General features: G+C 43.2%; 1 protein-coding gene across 6 annotated transcripts in view; it reads right to left on the bottom strand.

Moving 5' to 3' along the window:
* The window catches only part of AGBL1 (AGBL carboxypeptidase 1), a 478,919-nt gene that overhangs the window by 198,380 nt on the left and 258,411 nt on the right, over positions 1-22,128 (bottom strand). For 2 of the 6 annotated variants that reach the window (XM_052672162.1, XM_052672163.1), the window contains one exon: positions 12,383-14,314. The exons of 2 other annotated variants lie outside the window; for them this stretch is intronic. In XM_052672162.1, the coding sequence (XP_052528122.1) occupies positions 14,008-14,314 (307 nt within the window). In that variant the 3' untranslated portion in view covers positions 12,383-14,007. Of the gene's footprint in view, positions 1-8,945; positions 9,608-12,382; positions 14,315-22,128 lie in introns of those variants that run through there. 2 more of the 6 variants (XR_008203809.1, XM_052672166.1) reach the window with 2 other exon arrangements.

Raw genomic sequence — 22,128 nt, 5'->3', positions numbered from 1 at the left:
GGTGGTAGGAGGACAGTTGGACTAGGTGACCTTAGAGATCTTTTCCAATGCTAATGATTCTATGATTCAATAGTGACAAAGCATTTCCATGCAGGTCAGTACGGGGAGCTCACCTTTCAGCTCTGAGACAAAAGATGCTACAAAAGGGGTTCTGGAGATGCGTTGCTGGCCACTTCTGGGGCTCTCTGCTGTGTTGTTGCTGGAGGCACCAGAAGATTTAAGGCCAGAGAATTCATTTCAATCTCTTTAGAATCAGTTCCCATGATTAGTTGTTTTTACTGTGGAAGAAATGAAAGAGGAACCTCCAGCCTGAGGAACAGAGAAAGGGGATCTTTAGAATAGCGCCTAGGAGAGAAGCATCTGCCAGGAAAGTGAGATCACACCTGAGCTTAAGAACAAAAGGAGAACAGAAGTGTGGGAGGAATGGCAGCATTATACAGAGTCCCTCGATAAGGCAGAAATAAATAGCTTTTGCACAACCCAGTGCCTACATCCTCACACTGAAGCATGGATCCAGCACAGTGCAATATTTAGGTGAGCTGCTATCATGAAGTCACACAGCTCAAAGGGATATCTTCCTTGACATATGAAAACCACTTAGGGGTAGAGGATGTCTAAAGAATCTCAAAATGAAAAACATTAGTAAAGTTGCTATTAATCCTCTGTTTCAATCTTTAGTTTTATTTCGATATGATTCAGTTTTCCCTCCCCGAGCAGTTTAGCTGGCCCAGCAGAGCAGTGTTTGAGTCAGATTTATACCTGTATCTGGGGCAAGCACTTTAGCTAAGAGCTTGCTCTGATCTCGAGCAATCTCTTCCTCCTCAAAGACCCGACAGAAACCTCACACAGGCAGCCTTTAATGAGAGAGATAAAGAGAATCTGGTTATATACACTCACATGTGATTTTGTGGAAGAAGAAACTGGGGATTAAGGATGACGAAGGTCAAACTAGGAGGCTCTGAGGATGCAGTGACATGCCCGACCTCTGCATGGCAGCAGAGTGGGAGTATGCTGAGTTTTGTCCAGTGGACTGAGACCTCAATTTTTCTCCTGGGAATGAGTTTTCTCCTATGTCTCCAGCTGATCTCCAGCTGTGGCATTATCCTGCTCAAGTATCTTTCATTATCTACAGGGGGTCTGTAAGAAGGAAGGAGAAAGACACTTTATCAGCGTCTGCTCTGGTAGGACAAGAGGACATGGTTTCAAACTAAAAGAGAAGATTTAGGTTGGAGATAAGGAAGAAGTCTTTTACAGTGAGGGTAGTGAGGCACTGGCACAGGTTTTCCAGAGAGGAGGTGGCTGCTCCATCCCTGCAGACACTGCAGATCAGGCTGGATGGGGCCCTGAGCACCTGATCAGCTGTAGGAGTCCCTGTTCAGTGCAGGGGAGTCAGACCAGATGGCCTTTATTGGGCCCCTTCCTACTCAAACAATTCTATGACTCTGTAAGTCACTGAGCCACTTTTGTGATCAATTATTGGGAATAAAGAGATGAGCATCCCAGTTGTTTCCATTGCCCACACCACAGCTCTGAACAGAGGAGAAATGAGTTTCAAAGCTTACTATTTCCTTTCTGGACTCATCTAAGCTAGCAATCAGCTGTGGCATACAGATGGAAGTACCTGAGGGGCCATTAGGGTTCAGCCTGGTCTCCTGTTATTCCACTCATAGGTTGGGAAACAGAAAAAAATGCTTTCAAGGTTACACAATGTAAAGAAGTCCATTAGCCTGTAAGGGGCTGGGATGACAAATAAAACAGTTCTGGACAGCCTTAATTAAACACAGCAGCGTGTTCATTCATGCCTTGCTGAGTGGCATTTCTGCAGAGGAGATGAGCTGTTCTGGCAAGGTGAGTACCTGTGCAATCCCTCCTTCTTCCCCTCTGGAGGGGCCGAGGGGGGGTCAGGGCAGCTAATGAGCCAGATGTGCTGCCTGCTTGCTCGCTCCCCTGCCTGGCTGCCCATTTAGAGGCTGCCAGGGAGCTGGAGTGTGCCAGGCAGGTTTTTGTAAGCATGTGGAAATTAACAAATCTCACTCTGAGCTGGAAAGGGCAGATAATTGAGAGAATTAAAATTAAGAAAGAAAAAAAAAAAAAAAGAGGGAGAATAAGAAAGAAAGAACAGGGAGAGCCAAAAGGAAATACTTCAAAGGTCCATAGCCTGCAGCCGTCATTAATGACAACAAAAAGAGGATGGCACCCTTACATTTTAATCAAAAGCAATTATTTTTTCAAAAAGGTGTTATTGCTCTGCAGTGCAGTGCTGCAGCCCCTACCCACAGCAGTGCCAGCATGGCCAGCTGGCACCCAAAGTGGGGGTTTCCTTGGCCTCCTGCTTTCTGCACTGCCCTAGAATAGCAGCAGAAGCAAGAGTGAGCAGGTGCTTCAGGAGAAATGCCTCTGGGAAAGAAGATTGAAAGCTACAGGAAACCAGAGGCATTAGAAACATGACTGAAATCTAAATCCCAGCCTTCCCTGGCTGGTCTCTGTACAAACATTGCATGTAGGATGTTAACCTGAAACACAAACCCAGAGAAGCTGTGAGTGCCCCTGGAGGTGCTCAGGGTCAGGTTGGATGGGGCCCTGGGCAGCCTGAGCTGGCAGGGACAACCAGCCCATGGCAGAGGGTTGGAACAAGATATTATTTGGGGTCTCTTTCAGCCCAAACCATTCTATGATTCTGTGGATCACCGGGAGGAGGCAGCACACAGGCAATCACAGGGCCTGGGGCAGAGAGATGAGAGTGGCACCTGTCTGGGCAAGTGGGATACAAGTGGGGAGTCCAAATTGCAGTTGTGTAGAGTGATGTGGGTATACAACCACTTACATGGGTGTGACAGGCTAGAGAGGGTAAGTGAGGCCTCCTCGAAAGCCTAAGAAAGATGTTTTTCTTCAATTTCTTCCCTCCCTCCCATGAAAATTCCTCGTCTCCACCAGTGAGGCAGGAACAAATGCCCACAAATGTCAGTGAGGCAAGGGATCTCCATAAGAAAATGGATAGGAGACTAAACCAAGGCTTCTGCTATGATATGTCATATATGTTGGACTGTTCGTTCCTCAGGACATCTTTGTGAAGGAAAGGGTTAAAAAAAAAACCACCACCTGAGCAACACAACACCTGTGTGTGGAAGATCAGAACTGGGCTCGGTGGTCACACAGGGAAGAATCCATCCTCAGGAAACGTCATGTAATTGTTTCAATTAGTGTAATGAAGACACAGCAGGTGAAGAGGGTTTACAAAGTCAAACTTTCAATTAAAATAATAATAATAATTAAAAAAAAAAAAACACAGATAGGAGGAACACTTACAAAACACTGACTTATTTACCCAAAAGGAAGCAAAAGTAAGTGCATTTAGCTGTAGTTGGAAGCTGAAAGTTTACATGGGCTTTTCAAGACAGCACCACATGCAGCAATAGCCTATGACTGTGAAATTTTCATAAAGGGACACAAAAAAAAATTAAAGCCAGAAACAGTTGCGTCTGGATTCAGTCTTTCAACATATCAGCCTATGTTCAGGGAGCAAGGCAATGAGGAGTCATCAGATTTAGGCAGTGGAGTCGTAACCTGGGGTAAAAAAAAATTGTTGAGAAAAAAAAAAGTTGAGAAGCCCTGCCAAAATGAGGTGCGTTCCTGGGGTGGAAAGATGCAGAAAACAGCTTGCAAAAGGAGAAATCCAATTTCTAATGCATATTAGAAACTCTTAGGGTATTTTACTTAAAAACAACCAAGACAGTATGCCACTAACAAGCCTAAGACAGAACAACAGGGGATATTTTGCATGTATTGTCTACATAGACTGTTGGGGATTTTCAAAGGCATATATACTGATTTTTGATAAAACCTGCAGCATTACTACAGTGCAAGCACTTTCCATAAACAAAACTCTTAGATTATTGCTATTGTATGTGATAAGGAAAAGCCAGCTCCCTGAAAACATCCCTTCTTGCTCCAAAATTTCAGTTCCCACTGAGAAGAAAGAGACATTCTAACACAGCGTGAAGTCAGAGAGGGGTGAGCGCTGTATTTCCTCCAGCTTGATAGTGAGGGAAGCAGAACTACCAGCTTCCATAGATTATTCACTTGCACCCCCAAATCTCATTTTTCTAAATGCCTGTGAAGTTTATTAGGGCGGTGAGGCACAGCTGCTCAGAGCTGTGTGTGGCCCATCCCTGGAGGTGCTCAGGGCCAGCTTGGATGGGGCCCTGGGCAGCTTCAGCTGGTAGGGGGCACCCAGCTCATGGCAGGGGTTGGAGCTCAGTCCCTTTCAACCCAAGCCATTCTATGGTTCCATGATTCTATAATCCTTGATCCACATCAGCACTGAGCTGGAAAATACCAGAAGTGTGCTGTGTGCAGGCACACACACAGACAGTGCATTCTGCAGTTGTTTGCTGTCGCCAAATCTCCAGGAGTTTGGCAAAACACGTCAGCACACAACTCACATGCAATTTGCTCTCTGAGATCAACCTGTTTCATTTAACTCATCATCTTTCTACAGTGACAACACTTGATGAAGGAATACAGTGCCCGAAAACCATTCTTTCCAGCTCTAACAAGTGGCCTCTTGTTGCAAACTTGGCTTCTCTGACATCCGCAGGCTATCAGAGCTACAGCACACTACATCAGGGCTGCATGCCTTGGACAATGTGCCAAGGTGGCTGCGCAGTGCTGCAAAGGACAAGAAGCTCTTTGTGAACCTCTTTTTTTAACAGTAGCATTTAACTAAGCCACACCTCTGAGCTATGTAAGGTTTGCTCACAGCTAGCTGCACGGGGAGAATTTGGGACATTAAGAGATCCAAAGTCTCTTTGTGGGAGGAGGCAGAGGACATTTCCACATTTTTGACCCCCAATTACTTTCTCACCCACCAGAAAGGACTGCGTTGGCTGGTGCCTCTGACAATTACTAGGGCATGAGCGGTGTCAATTCCAGCAGGGACAGATGGGAGCAAGCATCCTGACGTGCCACAGTCTCACTCTCCATCTCAGTCCATTTCTGATGCTGAGAGTTTCCCATCAATGGTGTGGAGTTGCCAAGCAACATTTGTCGTGTCCCTCGATGGGCCACCGCATACCGTGCCGTGGCAGCTCTGACTTTGAAGAACAGGGTTTGTTGTGAAGTGCAAAATAACTTTCCCACTCTCTTCTTCTCTCCTCTCTTCTTACTTGATGAGGTGAAAAATGAATCATTCTGAATATGACAGATCAAATCCTGGATTCGGTCGCTCTGGGGTAAATCTTGTTCAAAATTGTCTCTGGGGAATAAATTCACTGCTAGATGCCAAGGACTGGAGCTGCATACCTGGCACACACATCCAGAATACAGTGAATGTTCCCGCACCATACGCATTAGAGAAAGCAGCTAGGACTGGTCAAATCACAGTCAAAATTATTGGCAAATAATTTATTCAGCTATAGTCACAAAAGTATTCATCTTATCCATTATTCTCAAACATGACTCAACCAATTCCTGGAAATATCGCAGCTAAAGCCTCTCATTCTGAGCTGTGAACCCTAAGATTTAAATTCTCACTTAATTCCACAGCTCTTTCTCCCCTTGTTATTATGTTCAGCAGTGTGCTGCTGCTGTTCGTGTGCCAATGATACAAGGTTATAAGACTTAGACGGTTCAAAATGTTCTCTCTGCATCAGTAAAGCTAAAAAGTACAGAGCAGCTCTTACAACCATGAGCAGGCAGGCCATCTGGCACAGCAGCTCTACCCTGCACTCCCTGCTCTAAGGCTCTTGGCATCTACCTGAGTGCCAGCCGCCAGTGAGTGCATGCTCCGACCACAGCTCTGTCTGGGATGGTGCCCCTCAAATCACCAGCATTTAGGGTTTTTGGATGTGGAGGAGAGGGACTGGATGAGGAAAGGATGGGGTAACTGAGCTGGGTGAGGGGAGCTTTGGTGCGGACTCCTACATGGGAGAGGTGGAGGTGAGACTGATACTTATTGAGGTGTGTTGACATAAACAGTGGTGAACAGCGAACTGAGCTTCAATAAAATGCTTTTGGCTTTTCTAAAAATATATAAATAATGTGTTATTTCATCACAGAATCACAGAATCATTAAGACTGGAAGACCATGCCCACTGACCAGGTCCCTCAGTGCCACATCCACCCTTTTCTTGAAGACCTCCAGGGACGTTTTGGTTCACAGTACACTCACAGCTGCTTAAGCAAAACAATACCATGCAGATGTTGTTGTGGGATATCTTCTTGGGGTGGCTTCACTAAGAAGTTAATGAGGAAAAGAACTATCTCAGCAAAAGACTATTTTCACATACCTTAGACAACTGTTTTAGCAGGCATGTAGACCTTCTGTGTCTCTCTCTACATCTTCTCTACTCACAGAGTAATTTGGCCTAACTTCTAGAATAGTAAAGTGATGATGAGCCCTAGCCTTCATGAGTTATTTATCAGGTACTATGCATTTATCTTACACATATTTCATATAAACTATACTTCCTTGGCTCCTTATGGAAATGTTATGTGAGACAGTATTGAAAGCTTTCCTGAAGCAAAGGCATATGTTACTCCTGCCTTATCCTCTAAGCCAATTAGCCAATAAAGGAACAAAATTAGATCAGCTTGACAAATCCATGTTGATTGTCTTTTGCCACCTTCTTATCCTATAGCTGCTAATTAATTGATTGTTTCATAATTTGTTGAGATTTCTCTGCAGGCACTCCACTTAGCTGGCTCTTTCTTTTTCCATCTTCACAAACAAATACCCTATTTGCCCTTCTCCAGTCTGCAGAATCCTTTTAATATGAGAGAAGCTTCTGAAGTCCATTCTTAACCATTCAAAAACTGCTCTCCTTGGGCAGTCTGAAGGGGAATTCCCTCAGATCCAACAGTTTGAATTCACTTACTCAGGGCCAGGTTGGATGGGGTCCTGGGCAGCCTGAGCTAGTGTGGGCAACCAGCAGGGGGTTGGAGCTGGATGGCTTTTAAGGTCCCTTCCAACCTAAGATATTTTATGTTTCTACAATTCCATGATTCTAATACCAATGTTTTGGTGATAAACAGAGTTAAAAATACAATGACTATTCCAACTCTCTGTATGTGCTCTCCTCCTGTGCTACATAATGCATGCTTTCATTCCTCGTAGCATATTTATAGGATTTCTTTTTCTTCTCTTGTGTATCTCTAACCATCACTAACACATTCTGTGCGAGGACCTTTCTGATTTCATCCTTCATCTTACATGCTTTGGTACCAGTCTGTTCTCATTTCGAGTCATATGCTATTGCTTCAATTTTTTAAACAATTCTTTTTTCATTTTTAAAACAATAATGAATTTCTCACACGCACTTTGTGTTTCACTTTTCTTCTATTCGTCCCCTTGCCCTAGGAGATCCTGTCATTCTACCTTTGCTCTAATCTCTAAGTCAGTGCTTGCTGGCCTGTATTCCTCTTTCCTTGACCCAAGCTATCAATTCCCTGATGCTTCACAGCCAATTAATCCTTCTTCTGTTGTTCCTACCTTCTCTTTTCCACGTGTCTGGGAAACTGATCAAGTCATATCTTGGAATACGCACTAAGGCTTCATATTCTTCCTGTTCGGCCCTTACACTCCTAGTACTTGGGATCATTTCAGATGTTTACCAGTCTGTTCCATTATCCTTCCAAGCCTCTCTTTTTCGCCTCTATTAAATTTTCCATTTTATCAGCTCCCTAAATAGCACTCTGATTGATTCTTGGAAGACCACTGTTAAGTCAAATAATACAAAGGATTTCTGTCAGCACTGTTCATGCCTTCATCATGGAGATTTGCCTGGTCCGCCTGTGCCACCTTCCACAAAGACTAAAGGAAAGCTAGTTGCCCCTAGAAAGGAATTACCAAAGATCCCAGCAATGGGCAGCATTTCTCTCTTTCACTGACTGCAGATATATGATGGAAACAAGAATTATTCCCTCCCATCTGCCTTCTTTAAGGATCTGAAATTGTGCTGTAAATACTTGTGATTTAAACCTCCTTGTTGACCTTTTCCCTGCAAATAAATATTAATACTTCCATGGATGTGGAAACAAGCACAGAAAGCTAAATATATATATATATATATATAATTATTATTATTATTTAAATTAAAATGTTGTGGCAAAACCAGGAAATCTTTGCAGATCTGTGCATGAGCATGCACTGTAAACATGGAAAGCATACACTGGAAACCATCCAGACAAAGCCATCAGTCAGGCATTTAGGAGCAAGGGAGGCAAGAAATAGGGCTCTGATTGCAATTGCATCAGCTGGCTAGGAGCTGGTGTCCAGAGGTCCATTAGCCAAAGGTAGTGTTTGTTTATTGGGACTGGCATTATTGCCAGGGTATCCAGTGGATGATTGTTTGCAGTAATTGATTTGTCTTTCCCTCTTGCTCACCCTGAATGAGCTACAAGCTGCCTAATCGAAGGCTAAAAAACTCAATGCCAAAACAGCTGCCTCACCATCTTGATGCAGATCTTGCTAGAATGATGGCCAGGCCCTTTTCTCTACCTTCTCTTTTCTTTCTTACTCTCTCCTGTTCACCTCATTCATTTCCCTTCTTTTCACTTTTCCTTAAGTGCAATAAAAGAAGCAGAACAAAGAAAAGGCAAGGAAAGTAGCCACAAAATGCTGCATCAACAATAAAACATGTTGGATCTTCCAGAATATGTCTCAGGATGTGAGTCCCTAGAGAGGAAACCTAAGGCCAGAAATGATACAGGCTTAACCATCATGAAAAGCACTCACAAAACACAGCACTGAACACACAATGCAGTGCTGAGGATACAGACTTGGCTGCCGTTTATGGAGTGGGGAATACAGTGGCAGATTTATTCTACAGTAGAGAGGGCTGTTTCTTGGTACTGTTAATACTGACACATTATCTGGGGACGGAAGAAGATACACAAATGGGAACAATTCTCCCATTTCTCTGCCTGTCGTTCCCCCAAATGCCCCCTACTCCCATCTCTCTCTGTTCTCATCATCCCTCCCCCTTCACTGAGTCCCTTTCTTCCTCTCCAATTTACATCTTCTTCCTTCTTTACCCTTCTCTTTCATCTTTTCCTGATGTGATTACAAATACAGACTTTTTAGCACTCCAATCTTTTGCATGTTATCTCCAGCTGGAGACTTGTGGCCAGCCCTCAGCCTGAAAAACCACAGGACACTTCACAAACACACAGGGTTAAATCCCACTCTCTCTAAAACAGCTGTGAAAGCTTCCATGGTGTGAGGACCAGGTGATGGGACAGGATAGGTTGATAACAACCTGCAAAGAGAGACTTTTAAAATTACCCAGTACTTTTTGAAGAGGAACAGTCTAATGAACCATCACTATATGTCGATAAAGTGGAAAGCAGTGATGGCAACTACCACTGCACTCCTGCACAGAATAATTCCAGCTGCCTCATCAATTGGCAACTTGATATTGAAATCCCTGTAGTATAAACATGTGGGCAGCTTTACATCTCTATTTCTTGCCCCTCACCCTACACACCTACCATGTCACTCGTGCCTTGCTGTATTTGCTATGAGGAACCAACACCGTGCTCTGGTTTCGCATCAGAACTGAGGCTGGGAGCCAAGGCTAAGTGACTCAGTCAGCAACACACAGGAGATCTGTGGGAGAACAAAGGATACATTTTAAGTGTCCTTAGTTGGATGCCAAGCAGTCGCCCACTTGTGCTTTCTGTCTCCCAGTGATGGATGGAGTGGATCACCTCTGAGGACAGATAAGGCAGGAGATAGCGCTATCGCCGGCACCTCTGCTTTTTGGCAGGAGGAGAAAAACGGTGAGGAGTGGGGCTGCTTTTTTTTTTTCCCCTCCCTAATCTGCTCCCTCCTTGCCTCAAGAACAACCCTGCGCACAGTTGTGTAATATTATCATCGCTGTTATTTTCCAGAGTGCTGTAAAACCAGGGAATAGAGCACTCTGACAGCCTCATAACAAACAGCAGATAAAACTAATTAGATTTCGTTCTTCCTTCACTTTGCTGACTTGATTCTTTTTTATTTTTATTGTTTAATTATTTATTTTTAGCCCAGAGGCTTACGCACACGTGTATTCTGCCAGGCTCTGGCAAGGCATCCTTCGCATCACCTCAGATAGGAAACGGCGCAAGGCTGAAACAGAGGCAGCAGTGTGAGCACGGCTCCGGCCGCATCTCTTACCCATGTCATGTCACCCACGGCGAGGGGAGGAAGGAGAGCACGGCTATTCAGAGCCGCTAAGAGAGTCAGTGAGACAAAAGGCATCAGTAAAAAAAGTTAATGTGTCTGGCGGGAGCCCAGGACGGCTTCTGCAGTGCGGACTATCTGAATGCTGTCTCTGCTGGCCATTACGGAAATATTTGGCTCGCGTCTCAACCTGACAGCCTTGCTGACTCTTAAGGAATGTCAATGGTAGGGAGCAGGGAGACGTCCCTCTCCTCCCTCCCCTTCTCCATCGCTGTTTCCAAGTACTTTGGGATTAGCTAGTGATGGCAAGAAAAGGCAGTGGCCTCGTTGCTCAGCACTTAGAGGGCTGAAGTGAGGTGACGTGCCTTAGCATAGGGGACAACAGCTCCATTCACTAGGGAAATACCAAATCAGAATTACAAGTGTGCAAGAATAAACAAGGCTGGAGTTAATCTAAAGTTGTTTTACACTCTGTTTTATTAAAGTCAATGCACTTCCGTTCCTCTGTGCGGAGCCTAATTCTGCCTAATTACCATAACTCAGGGAGAATTTTAATAACAGAGCGAGTGGCATGCAGTGGAGGTTCTCTCCTGACCTCTAGAGGTCTATCAAAAGAAGAAGAGCATCTGCTTCCCATAGAGGTTCTTGGAAGAGACAACACCATCCACCAAACTGTTTCTGTTGGAAGTTTCCAGGTTCCATTCCCTGACAGTTGGTCACCCAACCCTCCTCCCTCTGGATGTTCTTGACTTCCAATTCTTCAGTAGCAGAGTGGGTACCCATGGGTTGGGGGTTCACCTGCCCACCACCTCCTGCAGTGCCCTCACCCCTTGCTGAGAAGTTGTTTGGCACAACAAGGAATTTGTCAGGGGGAAGCCTGGGCCAGGTGTTTCCTATAACACAGCAGCACAATACCTAAAATACCGGTGTCGCAGGAAGAGAAACACTGTTTTATTTTTCTTTTCAGTAAGATGCACCAGTGGCAAACATCAGGGAGCACTGTTCCACTATTGCTGTGGAAGGGTGTTGGTACAGAACGTAGTGTGGGAGGTAAGAGCAGCTCTAGATGTACATAGGTTGCTCCAAAAGTAATGCTGCCTTTTTATATCCATGGAAGCTACAACAGATGCAAAGAGTACAACATCTATCTGCACATTTGCAGCTACAAAACACCACTTTCAGCATAGCTACCACCATTGGCTATGCATTTTCTCAGTGGAGATGACCCAGTGTCACTGCCACCACTGCTGAAACACACATCCCACTGCCTCACTGTGCTCACATCCACTCATTGGTCTCCATAAACATTCAGCAAGCGTCAGTGTCAATGGGTGCTATTTTTTCCCCATGCAGGAATTCAGTTCCACCCCTTTGCTTCATATGCACTCCTATGTCAGACACCTTCTGTCAGACTGCCCCTTTGCTGCCATCTGTCACAGCAACAAAATGTAATGGAATATTGCTGGAAAGGTTCAACCTATGCTGCCATACCATCAGTATCAGCCTCTGGCATTGTGGATCAAACTAGTAGAAACAGGAGGTATTATTTTCGGAGTAGCCCGCATATATATATGCACATCTACAGATGTATATGCCCAGTAGTGCTTTTTGCCCAGTGTCCTGGGGCCACATAGAATACTGAAGATCTTACACCACGGCCTGTGTACACTGCAGACTGGATTCAGCACAGTGTGAGTGTTTTGTCATGCATGTGAATGTCGGAATTTGAAGTTAGCTATGCACACATATCATTTTTTAATAATAAGCTTTTAAGCAATGTTATACAAACTATTATAATGGGAACACCTGTTTTACCTCATTGGTGTCCATTCCTGTGAGCCATCCTTTTATGAAAATTCAGTATTGTATGCAACAAGCTGCACGCTAAGGCAAGCAGAACATGATATCTGCACAGAGAACAATATAGCTAATGAATGAGCTCAGTCTATGAAGCTCAGCTTCTGAGGACCCAAGCTGCCTGTCTTTTGACCACTGCCATAAAGAGAGAGCTAGAAACACAGAGAACTGTTATGCAGTGTTGAAGGCTTTAGAAACCTGCATACTGAAACTCCAGCAGCACAGGAAGAAATAGTTTCTCCAAGGAGCTGGCTCCTGATGGAAATGTATGCTCAGGCAGTATGGGGAAGGAGGTCAGAAATGCATCAGAAGAAAAAACTCAGTTGGCACCAACAGCTCTATCCACAAACAGCATAAAGATGAGAGGATTACAGGGTGCTTTTAATCACACATCAATAATAACAGTAATCACCAGTAATGGGGGTCTACAGTCTGTAGTACTACAACACACTGTATGTTTGTCCTCCTTGAGCCTTATAAAGAGAGCAGCGACAGAGCTGGGAGCCTCTTGCACAGTGCAATAACCTCCATCTGGGTTCAAGGCAATTCCCCATGTGCAGCAGCAGACATGTGAGAAATACAGGAGTATGAGGAGAGAGGTGATGTGATGTAGGCTTTGTGCTTTACCGATCTCAGGCATGCATTTGTGTTCTTGGTCTGTGTTGGAGCTCAAGAAGCTGCATCTCCATTGCTTTGGACATCTGTGTGAAAGCACAGTGAATTCTAACACTGGTGGAATTAGGCTTGCAAAGACATTGCTATGTTACTTATTCTGTAAGAGAGCACTTTATAAAATCAAGATCTGTTTTTGCAGGCAATTTTACGAGAAATCTCTTTCTTTTTTTTTTTTTTTTTTTTTTCCATTTGGAGATAAAATAAGTTGTTCCCTTATGGGAATTGCCAGAAGAATGCATCCTATATATAACCTACCATTAATGTCTTCTGTTATATTGCTATCCGGCACAATGGGGTCCTGTTCCATGAGTTAGATTTCCTTAGTGGTATCATATTAAAACTAACAAAGAATAATCAGTCACTAGACTGATTCTTGGGCTAAATTCACCCTTGGATATTGCCACCATCACTAATCCAATTGACATAATATTGGAGGACCCTAGCTACCTCAAGAGAACACGTTTTTCTCCTTGAAATGCTTCCAGCCTCTCTCACTCCCAATAGCAGCCTTAAACATTATCTGTATTCCCTTAGTGCATCCTGCTGGAAGGATGTCTCACAGAGAATCATAGAGAAAGTATCATTCCACAGTTCGTGAAACAAATTCTTCCACTTGGGCCCATCAGTTCAAGGATGAAGTGGCTCAAATGAGATTATGCTGGACTAGTTCATTCCAGTGAAGCAAAGAGGTAAATTTAGCCCAGGTTTCCAGAGGACTGCTCTATATGGTGGTGCTTTCCTTACTCTGGCACATTGGGTTTCACATGCTGTTGCTGAGATACAACCAGTTCAGGAGCATGCACAGCCTGACCCAAACTGCTGGAAACATGGTCAAAATCCTGATCAGACAGAACTCAGATGCATGTTCCACAGCTCAAGAGAAATGAATGGTAACAGAGAGCTATCGCCAAAGGCCTCACAAACTGCCACAATTCTGAGATCTGTGGGCAAAGGCTGCTGTCCATAATAAAAGCCTAAGTCAGGAAAAAGGATGTTCCTTCAAAAGTAAGAAAACCATTCCTCATATCAATCTATATGAATCCACACACTAGAGGCAGCCGTGGGATGAGGATTCTGTTTAGGAAAGGATGATGTCCTCTTACAGTACCACTGGGGCCAGTGGCTCCTCATCTCTGCCTCGTGAAGAAGACATCTCTGCCTCAAGGAGACATTCTCAGTACATACATGTATACAGATCACACAAACATAAAGACAACTGTCAATGCAGAACTGGAGCAAGACATCTGGGAGGGATGCTGAAGCTGGCAAACAGACAAACATGAGCAGTAGCCTGAAAGTCAAAGTCTTGCTCATGCAGGGCTGCTCTCAAACCCACTGTACGCTCCAAGAGGCGCAGAACTCAGAGGAAGAGCCGTGTTGCTGGATGCTGGCTGGTTGGAAATGTAAAGCCCTCTAAGAGCTTTGGAGCTGCATGTCTGTCCTGTTGTCTCTCCCTCATCTTCTGCCTCTACTTCCACCCATGAGAGGCACTCCTGGATCTCTTGGTCTAGCTCTGAGAAGTCCCCTTCGCCATCAGAGCAACTGTCAGTGTTATAATCGATTTCTTCCGCACAAGGAGGTTCATCTTCAATCTCCAGGCTGCTGTTGCTGTACCTTCTGCAGAAAAAAAATCACAAGAGAGACTGGATGTCATCAAAGGAGGGTGTGTTATCTAATGGTAAAAGCAAGGAACAAGGAAATCCATTTCCTGGGCTCAGTCTTGGGTCTGTTAATGAAGCATGAATTGGCACTGAGCATGATCCTGTATGTCTTTGTGTCTGTTTCATCAGCTGTAAAATGAAGAGTGATATTTACCTACCCCAAAGGAGAAACACATTAATATTGTTATTATTCCTGCTATTGTTAATGTAAAGTGCTTCATACACACACAACACTGTTCTTGCCTTGAGGCACTTAAAAGGTTAAGGAAGCTGAAATGTAATAGAGGAGGTATCCAGTTTCCACAAGATTTCTGGTTTAATAATCATCCACTTCATTGTAGATCCATTGGTAGTGTATGACCTAATTAATCGAGGTGGTTGACATGCTTTGGTATCTTTGCCTCCTGTTCTGTGCAAGCTCAGAGCACTGCTAACAAGAAGAAGCACAAACAGAAAAGTGGAGACTTCTAGGGACTTCCAGAGTTGGGCAGAAACACCAAAAGTGCTTGTGCTACAGCCAGCATGGTGTCACCAAGGGCACCAAGATTGTGCCTGTCCAACCTGGTGGTGACCTTCTATGATGGAGCGATGGCATCAGTGGGTAAAGGCCCCCAACACAAAAAGATGTGGAACTGGTGGAGCAGGTCCAGAGGAGGACACATCAGCAGGCTGGAATACCTCTCCTATGGTTTGACCATGACAGCACAAGTAGGAATTGCTTTAAACTAAGAGAGTGAAGATTTAGATTAGATTTTAGGCAGAAAGTCTTCATTCAGAGGGCGGTGAGGCCCTGGTACAGCTGCCCAGAGCTGTGGGTGCCCCGTCCCTGGAGGTGCCCAAGGCCAGGTTGGATGAGGCTCTGGGCAGCCTGAGCTGGTGGGGTGACCCAGCCCATGGCAGGGGGGTGGAACTCAGTGATCTTTAAGGTCTCTCCCAACCCAAGCCATTCTATGACTCCATGTGTTTTGGAAGGAATATGAAAAAGCTCTGCTAGCACAACTTACTGAAGAAGGGCCAAAATCAGAAGCAAGTCAGAATAGCTGAGGGCAGACTCTGAATTGATGCTACGGGTCCTTTGGCTCTCAGAAGGGTAGGTTACATTGCCACAGCCTCCTGCCATTTACTTACAGGAGTGGTTGTAGGCTTTATTTACACATTCACTTTCAATACATTTTCTATTAAGTTAGTCTAATGCAATATTTATGACAAAATTGTAACCACTAGACTAGGTGGCTCTAGGGCATGAGCTCTTTTTGTCTAGTTCTGTTTTGGCCCTCAGTCCATGAGGGCAGCTGGGTAATATTTTGAGACCAGAAAGAAGCCTGTGGTTTCACTGCTGCCTAGGTCAGAGTCTGGATGAATCAGGGGGACAGATACAGTGTTTTTCACCTCCAGGTCAGTGTTTTCAATCAGACTCAAAGCAGAGAATGTATTGCTTTGGGGGACTGGGAAAGGAATAATAATCTTCCGCCACTGGGCCAGAGTTTCTAATTTGTCCCAAGTTGGGAAGAATGAATGGCTTGGCAGATGGAGTATATACAGATTTAATGTGTGGTCTGCTCATTTACATGTCAGTAACTGGAATAATCTTCCAGCTCTCAGCTGTTTCACAGCAGTGCCAGCATCTGAGGTTTCAGAACATACCAAAGGTGTAAAGTATTTCTCTTGGATGTATTGATCTCTTCCCCCTCTTCTCTGCAGTCCAAAAAAAGCATAACCTCTTCCTACCTCTGAGTATCCAGATCTTAACTGTACACAGACTATCTGCAATCAGAACCATGCAGCGTCAACCCAATTCTTCTCTGGCTGATCTCTAGCTTAGTTTACTTCAAAGGCAGGCTATAAAGGATTCTCTGAAAGCTTAATAGAGCTGTATAGCTTAAAAATAAATAAATGAATAATTATGCACTTTTTCAGTTTTTGGCTCCACTTCAGTCTGCCCAGAAATCTAGGTCAGGAAGAACTCACACTAAAACTGAGTATGTAACATGAAACAAAACAAAACAAACCAGGACAACAATCCTCTCAGCACAAACAGGAACAAGCAGTGGTCTCAGTATACTGAGTCTGACCAGTGGTTTTGATTTTTCCCTTTTTATTTTTTTCAGATGTAAGCATGGCATGAATTACCACAATACAAAGTACCTATGATAATGTTCAAAGCTCTGGGGAACTCAATTTTTCATTTTTAAGCTTTTGATGCTTTGCAATCAAAAAGGTCCTGAGCGTATCTGCTTTCAGCACTGTGCTTGTATGTTTGGAAGGAGCTGCTAATGCCACTGAGACAGAGCGTAGCTGCCGCCCAGCTCTGTGCTATTGTACAGATGGAACAACAGTTCAGTTTTCAATCTAAGAACTGAATGTCACACATTTGCATTAAAAGGATAACAGTTTAAAAAAAAGCCCTATTATTACTGAAATCTGGGAACCCCATTAACGGAGGACCTTCGGAATTTAGTTGATAGCGTAAAATGATTTTGGGAGTGGATTTCTGTCTAAAAGAGGAAGAGAGCACAAACACACTTTACTCTGACAGGGAAATTGGGAAGTCAAAAATCAGAAGATAAAAGAGAAAACCACGGCAAACATGCATTGCCTTACACTGAAGACTAAACAGACAGTCCTTAGAAAGTACATATGCATAAAACCTTTGCAAAAGACTTCAAAAACTCTCCCTTCCAAGATGCCTCCTGCCATGCTGATTACCTACACGGGACACAAAAAAAAACTCAGACAGTTCAGTACTTGCACATGTACACTGCAGAGAGAGGTTCCCCATGTGGGAGCATGTGGCCAGACAATTTAGAGGCCATGAAAGAAGGATTTCTTGCTCTGCAAGTTGCTTATCTGTTGTGACAGTGAATGAGCAAGCCAATTAACAAGGGCCTAAGTGGTGACTTCTCCAATTTGGTCTGCTACCCACCACTAACAGTGCCAGTGTCACTGCCACAAATCACCTAATGAGCTACCAAACAGTAAATAGATGGCACCGACTTGCAAATGAGACACTGCAATAACCCTGGTGGCTTGGAAGTTCTTTGTCACACTACCAAACTATACAAACTGGATGCATTTCTCTACCACGTGGAACTTTCCATCACAGTGACTCACGTTCTGCTGCAGGAAGATTTAAAACACATAACAAAGCAGTACAAATGGGTTATTTCAAAGAGCAGGTTAGAGTTGCTTCTGAAAGAGGAGAGGTGGTGGCACACAACACTCCTGGCAAGCCAGTAAGATATCCACTAACCAAAGCTGCCAAAATCATTAGATGCTGGTCACTAAGACCAGCTCCTTTAAGAGACAGTGCAAATAGTGAAGTATGGTTATGAACAGAAATGGCAACTTCTAGACAACTGCACACAATTTAAGAGGGTCTTAATAAAAGAGATTTTCTGTTAGGAGCAGGTTCTTGGTATTTTTGCTTTAATCTGATTTTTAAAAACTGCAAAAAAATTAAAAAAAATAAAAAAATCTTCCCTCAGAAAAGAAGAAAGAAAAACCAAACAAACAAACAAAACACCCAGGGGACATGAAACAGATTTACCAAAGAATAATGATGTTGTTCTTACAGAATGTAAACAATGAGGAAAACCAAAGACACTACATTAAAGAACTCCAAGACAAATATAGCCCGTGAATACCACTGAACGTGAACACAGCGCAGAAGGGGGGCAGTGAAGGCTGTTAATATATCTACAGCCAACAATCCCCAAGTATCACAAAACATGTATACGTGTTGACTGATTTACTGATTCAAAACCTACAGCCTCGTAGCCCCCCGACTATTGCAGCTGATGAGAGAGAAGCAACAGCAATTTGCAACTTTATTATGTGATAAATAGAATTTCTTTGTTTTTACTTTTAATTTCCATAATCATTGAGATGTGACTTGATATTAATTAGCTCTGCTTTTGTATGTGGGCGTATTGTTTGTTTGCTGGGGTTTGGAAAGAAAGCAAGCTTTGGTGCTCTGTAAAATAAACAAATAAATGCATATACATATATATTTCTTTTTTTCCTGACTTAACATGGGGAGAATCATAGCATGACCTGGGTTGAAAAGGACATTGATCATCCAGTTCCAACCCCCTGCTATGTGCAGAGTTGATAACCACCAGAGCAGGCTGCCCAGAGCCACATCCAGCCTGGCCTTGAATGCCTCCAGTAATGGGGCATCCACAACCTCCTGGGCAACCTGTTTCAGTGCCTCACCACGCTCTGTGTGAAAAACTTCCTCCTAAAGAACAATTTCAGCACTTCTTTATAAGTCAGTTGGACTGGAGCTTTCTGGTATGGCTAGAAAACAACTCGTTCAGGTGTTTCCCATAAACCTCTCAAGAAAACACAGTATGGCTTTGGCTGATAAAATACAGCTACATGATGTATATGGGGGATGACTGATGATTTCTCTCCAATACATAATTCTCCTTCAAATGCACGTACATTTTCAGGACATTGGGAAAAATACAGAGATTTCGTAAAGTAATTCCTTGGGATTTTTCACTCACAGTGCGGCAGGTCACTTGCTATCTGTTTATTCTACAGATGGCTCAAAATAGAATCTTTTTTCTTCTGGAAAGAATGGGCATTGACAACTGTCCCTCTTAGGGAATCTTTGACTATTGTTCAGGATTGCTGCTTGACCTTCACTTGACTTGCCTAGCAGTTGCAGTGTCGTAGAGAAGAAAACGGAACATTTACTTTTTTTGGTACATATATCTGGCTCTGCTCATTCTTGTGAAATTTGCTGCAGTCTTGCCAATGCAAATCTACAAAATGAATGTTTAAATGCATCAGACAAAAAGGAGGAAAGTTCCAAGTCTGGAGACCAGCACTGACTGTGGATATCAAAGCCTCCCTGTGAAGATGTACCAACAAATAATCATGTCTTTATCTTTTCTCTGCAGTGAAAAATAGCATCCTGGTAGCTTTGTATCATCCTATCCATAGCACTATTCCCTTCTTCCTCTAAACCTTCTTTCCATCATGATATGCCCTAATCCTTTGGAAGCTCTCCAAGACAGGGATATAGCTGTGCATAAGGAGCCAAGCATATCTATGGTACAGTTCGTAGACTGAAATAAGACAGAAAATGGCTTTCTTATAAATTTTCAAGATATCAGACATTTTACTATGAGAAAACAGAAAAAAAAAAAAAAAAAAAAATTATTTCAGCACAAACAGGCCAAGTTCCCAGCAATTACAGCATTCACCTGAAAGTATAGGGCATTTTTCTCCACTCACACAGGGATTTGAGAATCCAGCCAGTTTCCTGACCTTATGGAAAGATTATCTCTCATTTTCCAGCAAAGCTGTACCAACTATATGGACTGCTATATACATACTGGTAAGGAAAGTGTCCTGCAGCTCTTATGACCTCTCTGCAGTGAACTGGAATTGCTTTGCCCTTCCTTTATTTTTCATTAAAATTCCACATATGTCACCGAATCTAAGAGTGTGTGATGTTGCACGGTCTTGCTTTTGAGGAATTCATATGTTTTATTAAACATATTTTACAGGAGCACTGCTTCCAAAATCTTGTAATGAATCTAAAATGAATCTAAAGCAGCCACAGCTATCCCAGAGCACAAATCTATCTTTAATGGCTTCATAAAGTATTATTCTAGGAGATAAGTGAAACAACTATGATGCTTTTAGGTAATTACACCTAGAGCAAGAAAAACCCTACAGCAAAAAGATGCCAATGAAGAAGGCCTTTGGTCTGCCCTTTGTGTCTCGATCCAATTGCTACAAGGTCTGGTGCACATCTTGCTATGACTTTCCAATTCCATCTCAGTAGTTCAGGAGCTCCTCAGGGAGCAGCCTGGCTTCACGTCCTGCCTGAGAAAAGCCAGACAAGGCATGTTTAGTTCCTGACCTCGCCAAGGGAGGAAATTAACTATGAGCTGATGCAAGATGGCTCCAGTTTAAAGAACTATTGCATTTGCCTCCTTTGTTGCTACACAGTAAACACGAATGATGTGAACGTCGTAGGCTCCCACGAGATCTGCTTTTCCAATGACTCTTTGCCAAGGATTTCTACATCTTACAACATCTGAGAAAATGCAACCTAAGCCCTAGGCAATGCCAGGTGCCCTGGCTTTCAGCCCACTGTGGCCCATCCTTTCATGAACGATATGAACATAATTAAACACTGCCTCAAATTCTGTTTGCTATGGCTGAGAGAGGTCTGGCCTCTTTGAGTGTACTTTTTTCCTTTTATTTATTTTTTTCTTCCTGCTGCAAACAGCCAAGAGAAAGGTGTAATTCATTGCTGAGATTTGTACTAATTAGCTTTTCAGGAGTTCCCAGGGTAATTGCAGGCTATAATATTTATAATTGATTTGGCCAGATTAAAAATGAATGTCTGGCGCATCAGCTAGATATGTAAGAAGCAAGTGGGGCTTTATCACTTGGAGAGAAAGGAAGACAACTTGAAAATAAAACAAACAAACAAAAAAAGAGTGTGAAGAGCAAGAAACGGGCTGACTCCTGGCCAATGCTGTCCCCTAATGTTCATTCAGGCTTGCAACAATTTAGCCCTGGACAGCATTTTGCTTGTAGCCAGCAGAATTTGTGTTAGTCTTGTAAGAAATGTCTGCTTCCATTCTGTCCATTGGTGAGAAGATGGTTGATAACTGCGTCAAGAACAGAGGGAAAGTTGGGCACACACTTCTCATTATATGTCTGGGAGACTGAAAAGCCTTGTCTGAACAGGAGGAATTGCATTTAATTGAATTACAGCGTGTTATTAGTACAGCTGTAATCCTTCTGTGAAAGGTGAGTTTGAGTAGAGGACAACTGGGTGTGTTTCTACTATTTGTTGATTACATGGCCTGCCTAGATTCCAGATATCTCTATTCAAGTCCACGTATGCTTCTAATCCTAATAAAATACTCATGAGCTGATCTTCAGACTTGCAGGATGGAAAAGCTGGTGAGAAGCCAAAAGCTGTGGATTTGGTCTTATGAAAAATCATTAATTTCTTCTTAATGGAGAACCAATCTATATATCACTGCAGTGCTAACAATGCATCTGTAGCTGTAGGCTTGTAAGCATTAATAAAACCAACTGACTTGAACAGATGCAAATCAGCCATGAAATGGAGCTCTGGCAGTTGCTGCAGATCCCAAAGATAACTAGTTTTCTTTCTCTCTCCCTTCACAACTTCTTAGGTTTTGTCTTTTACATTTCAGCAGAGAAAAGCATCAAAATAAAATAAAAATCTTGCATGCAGTTTAGATGAGATTTGTAAACTTGTATATTCACTTTGTTTTGTTAGGATGCCCTATCCTCTTCTATGTAGTATATTACCTGGCTTGAATAAGACACTAAAGATCTTATAAATCTGCTGCTTGAAAAGGTAGATGTGAATAAAACAATTGCAACTCCAGCAACACTGGAAAGCTAAATCAAGGTACGAAGCAAAACTTCTGCTTAATGGTGAGAAGTCAATTAAATCTGAACCTAAATATGGATGTAAGCATGCCAAAGCCTGCTGAATCTCCAGACACACTACACATGTGATCTGCTGAATTTAAAGTCACATCAAAAAAATTTCAGCTACCCCAAACAACTGTGGAACAATTTATTTATCTATGAATACCATCCAGCACTTTTTTTCTCTAGCAACTCCCTGGCAACGTGAGACATCCCTGAAGAAAATCTGAGACTTGACCGTCTGTATCTGTACAGTACTGTGCTCCTGAGAATTAGGACAAATCTTAAGACAACAGAGCTCAAGACCTGGAACTCAAGTTTAAGCAG

The sequence above is a fragment of the Tympanuchus pallidicinctus genome, unplaced genomic scaffold (genome assembly GCF_026119805.1).
Source record: "Tympanuchus pallidicinctus isolate F22 unplaced genomic scaffold, pur_lepc_1.0 scaffold12, whole genome shotgun sequence".
Lineage (NCBI taxonomy): Eukaryota > Metazoa > Chordata > Aves > Galliformes > Phasianidae > Tympanuchus > Tympanuchus pallidicinctus.
The sequence above is the reverse complement of the archived record's forward strand: the minus strand, read 5'-3'. Positions and strand labels throughout refer to the sequence as shown.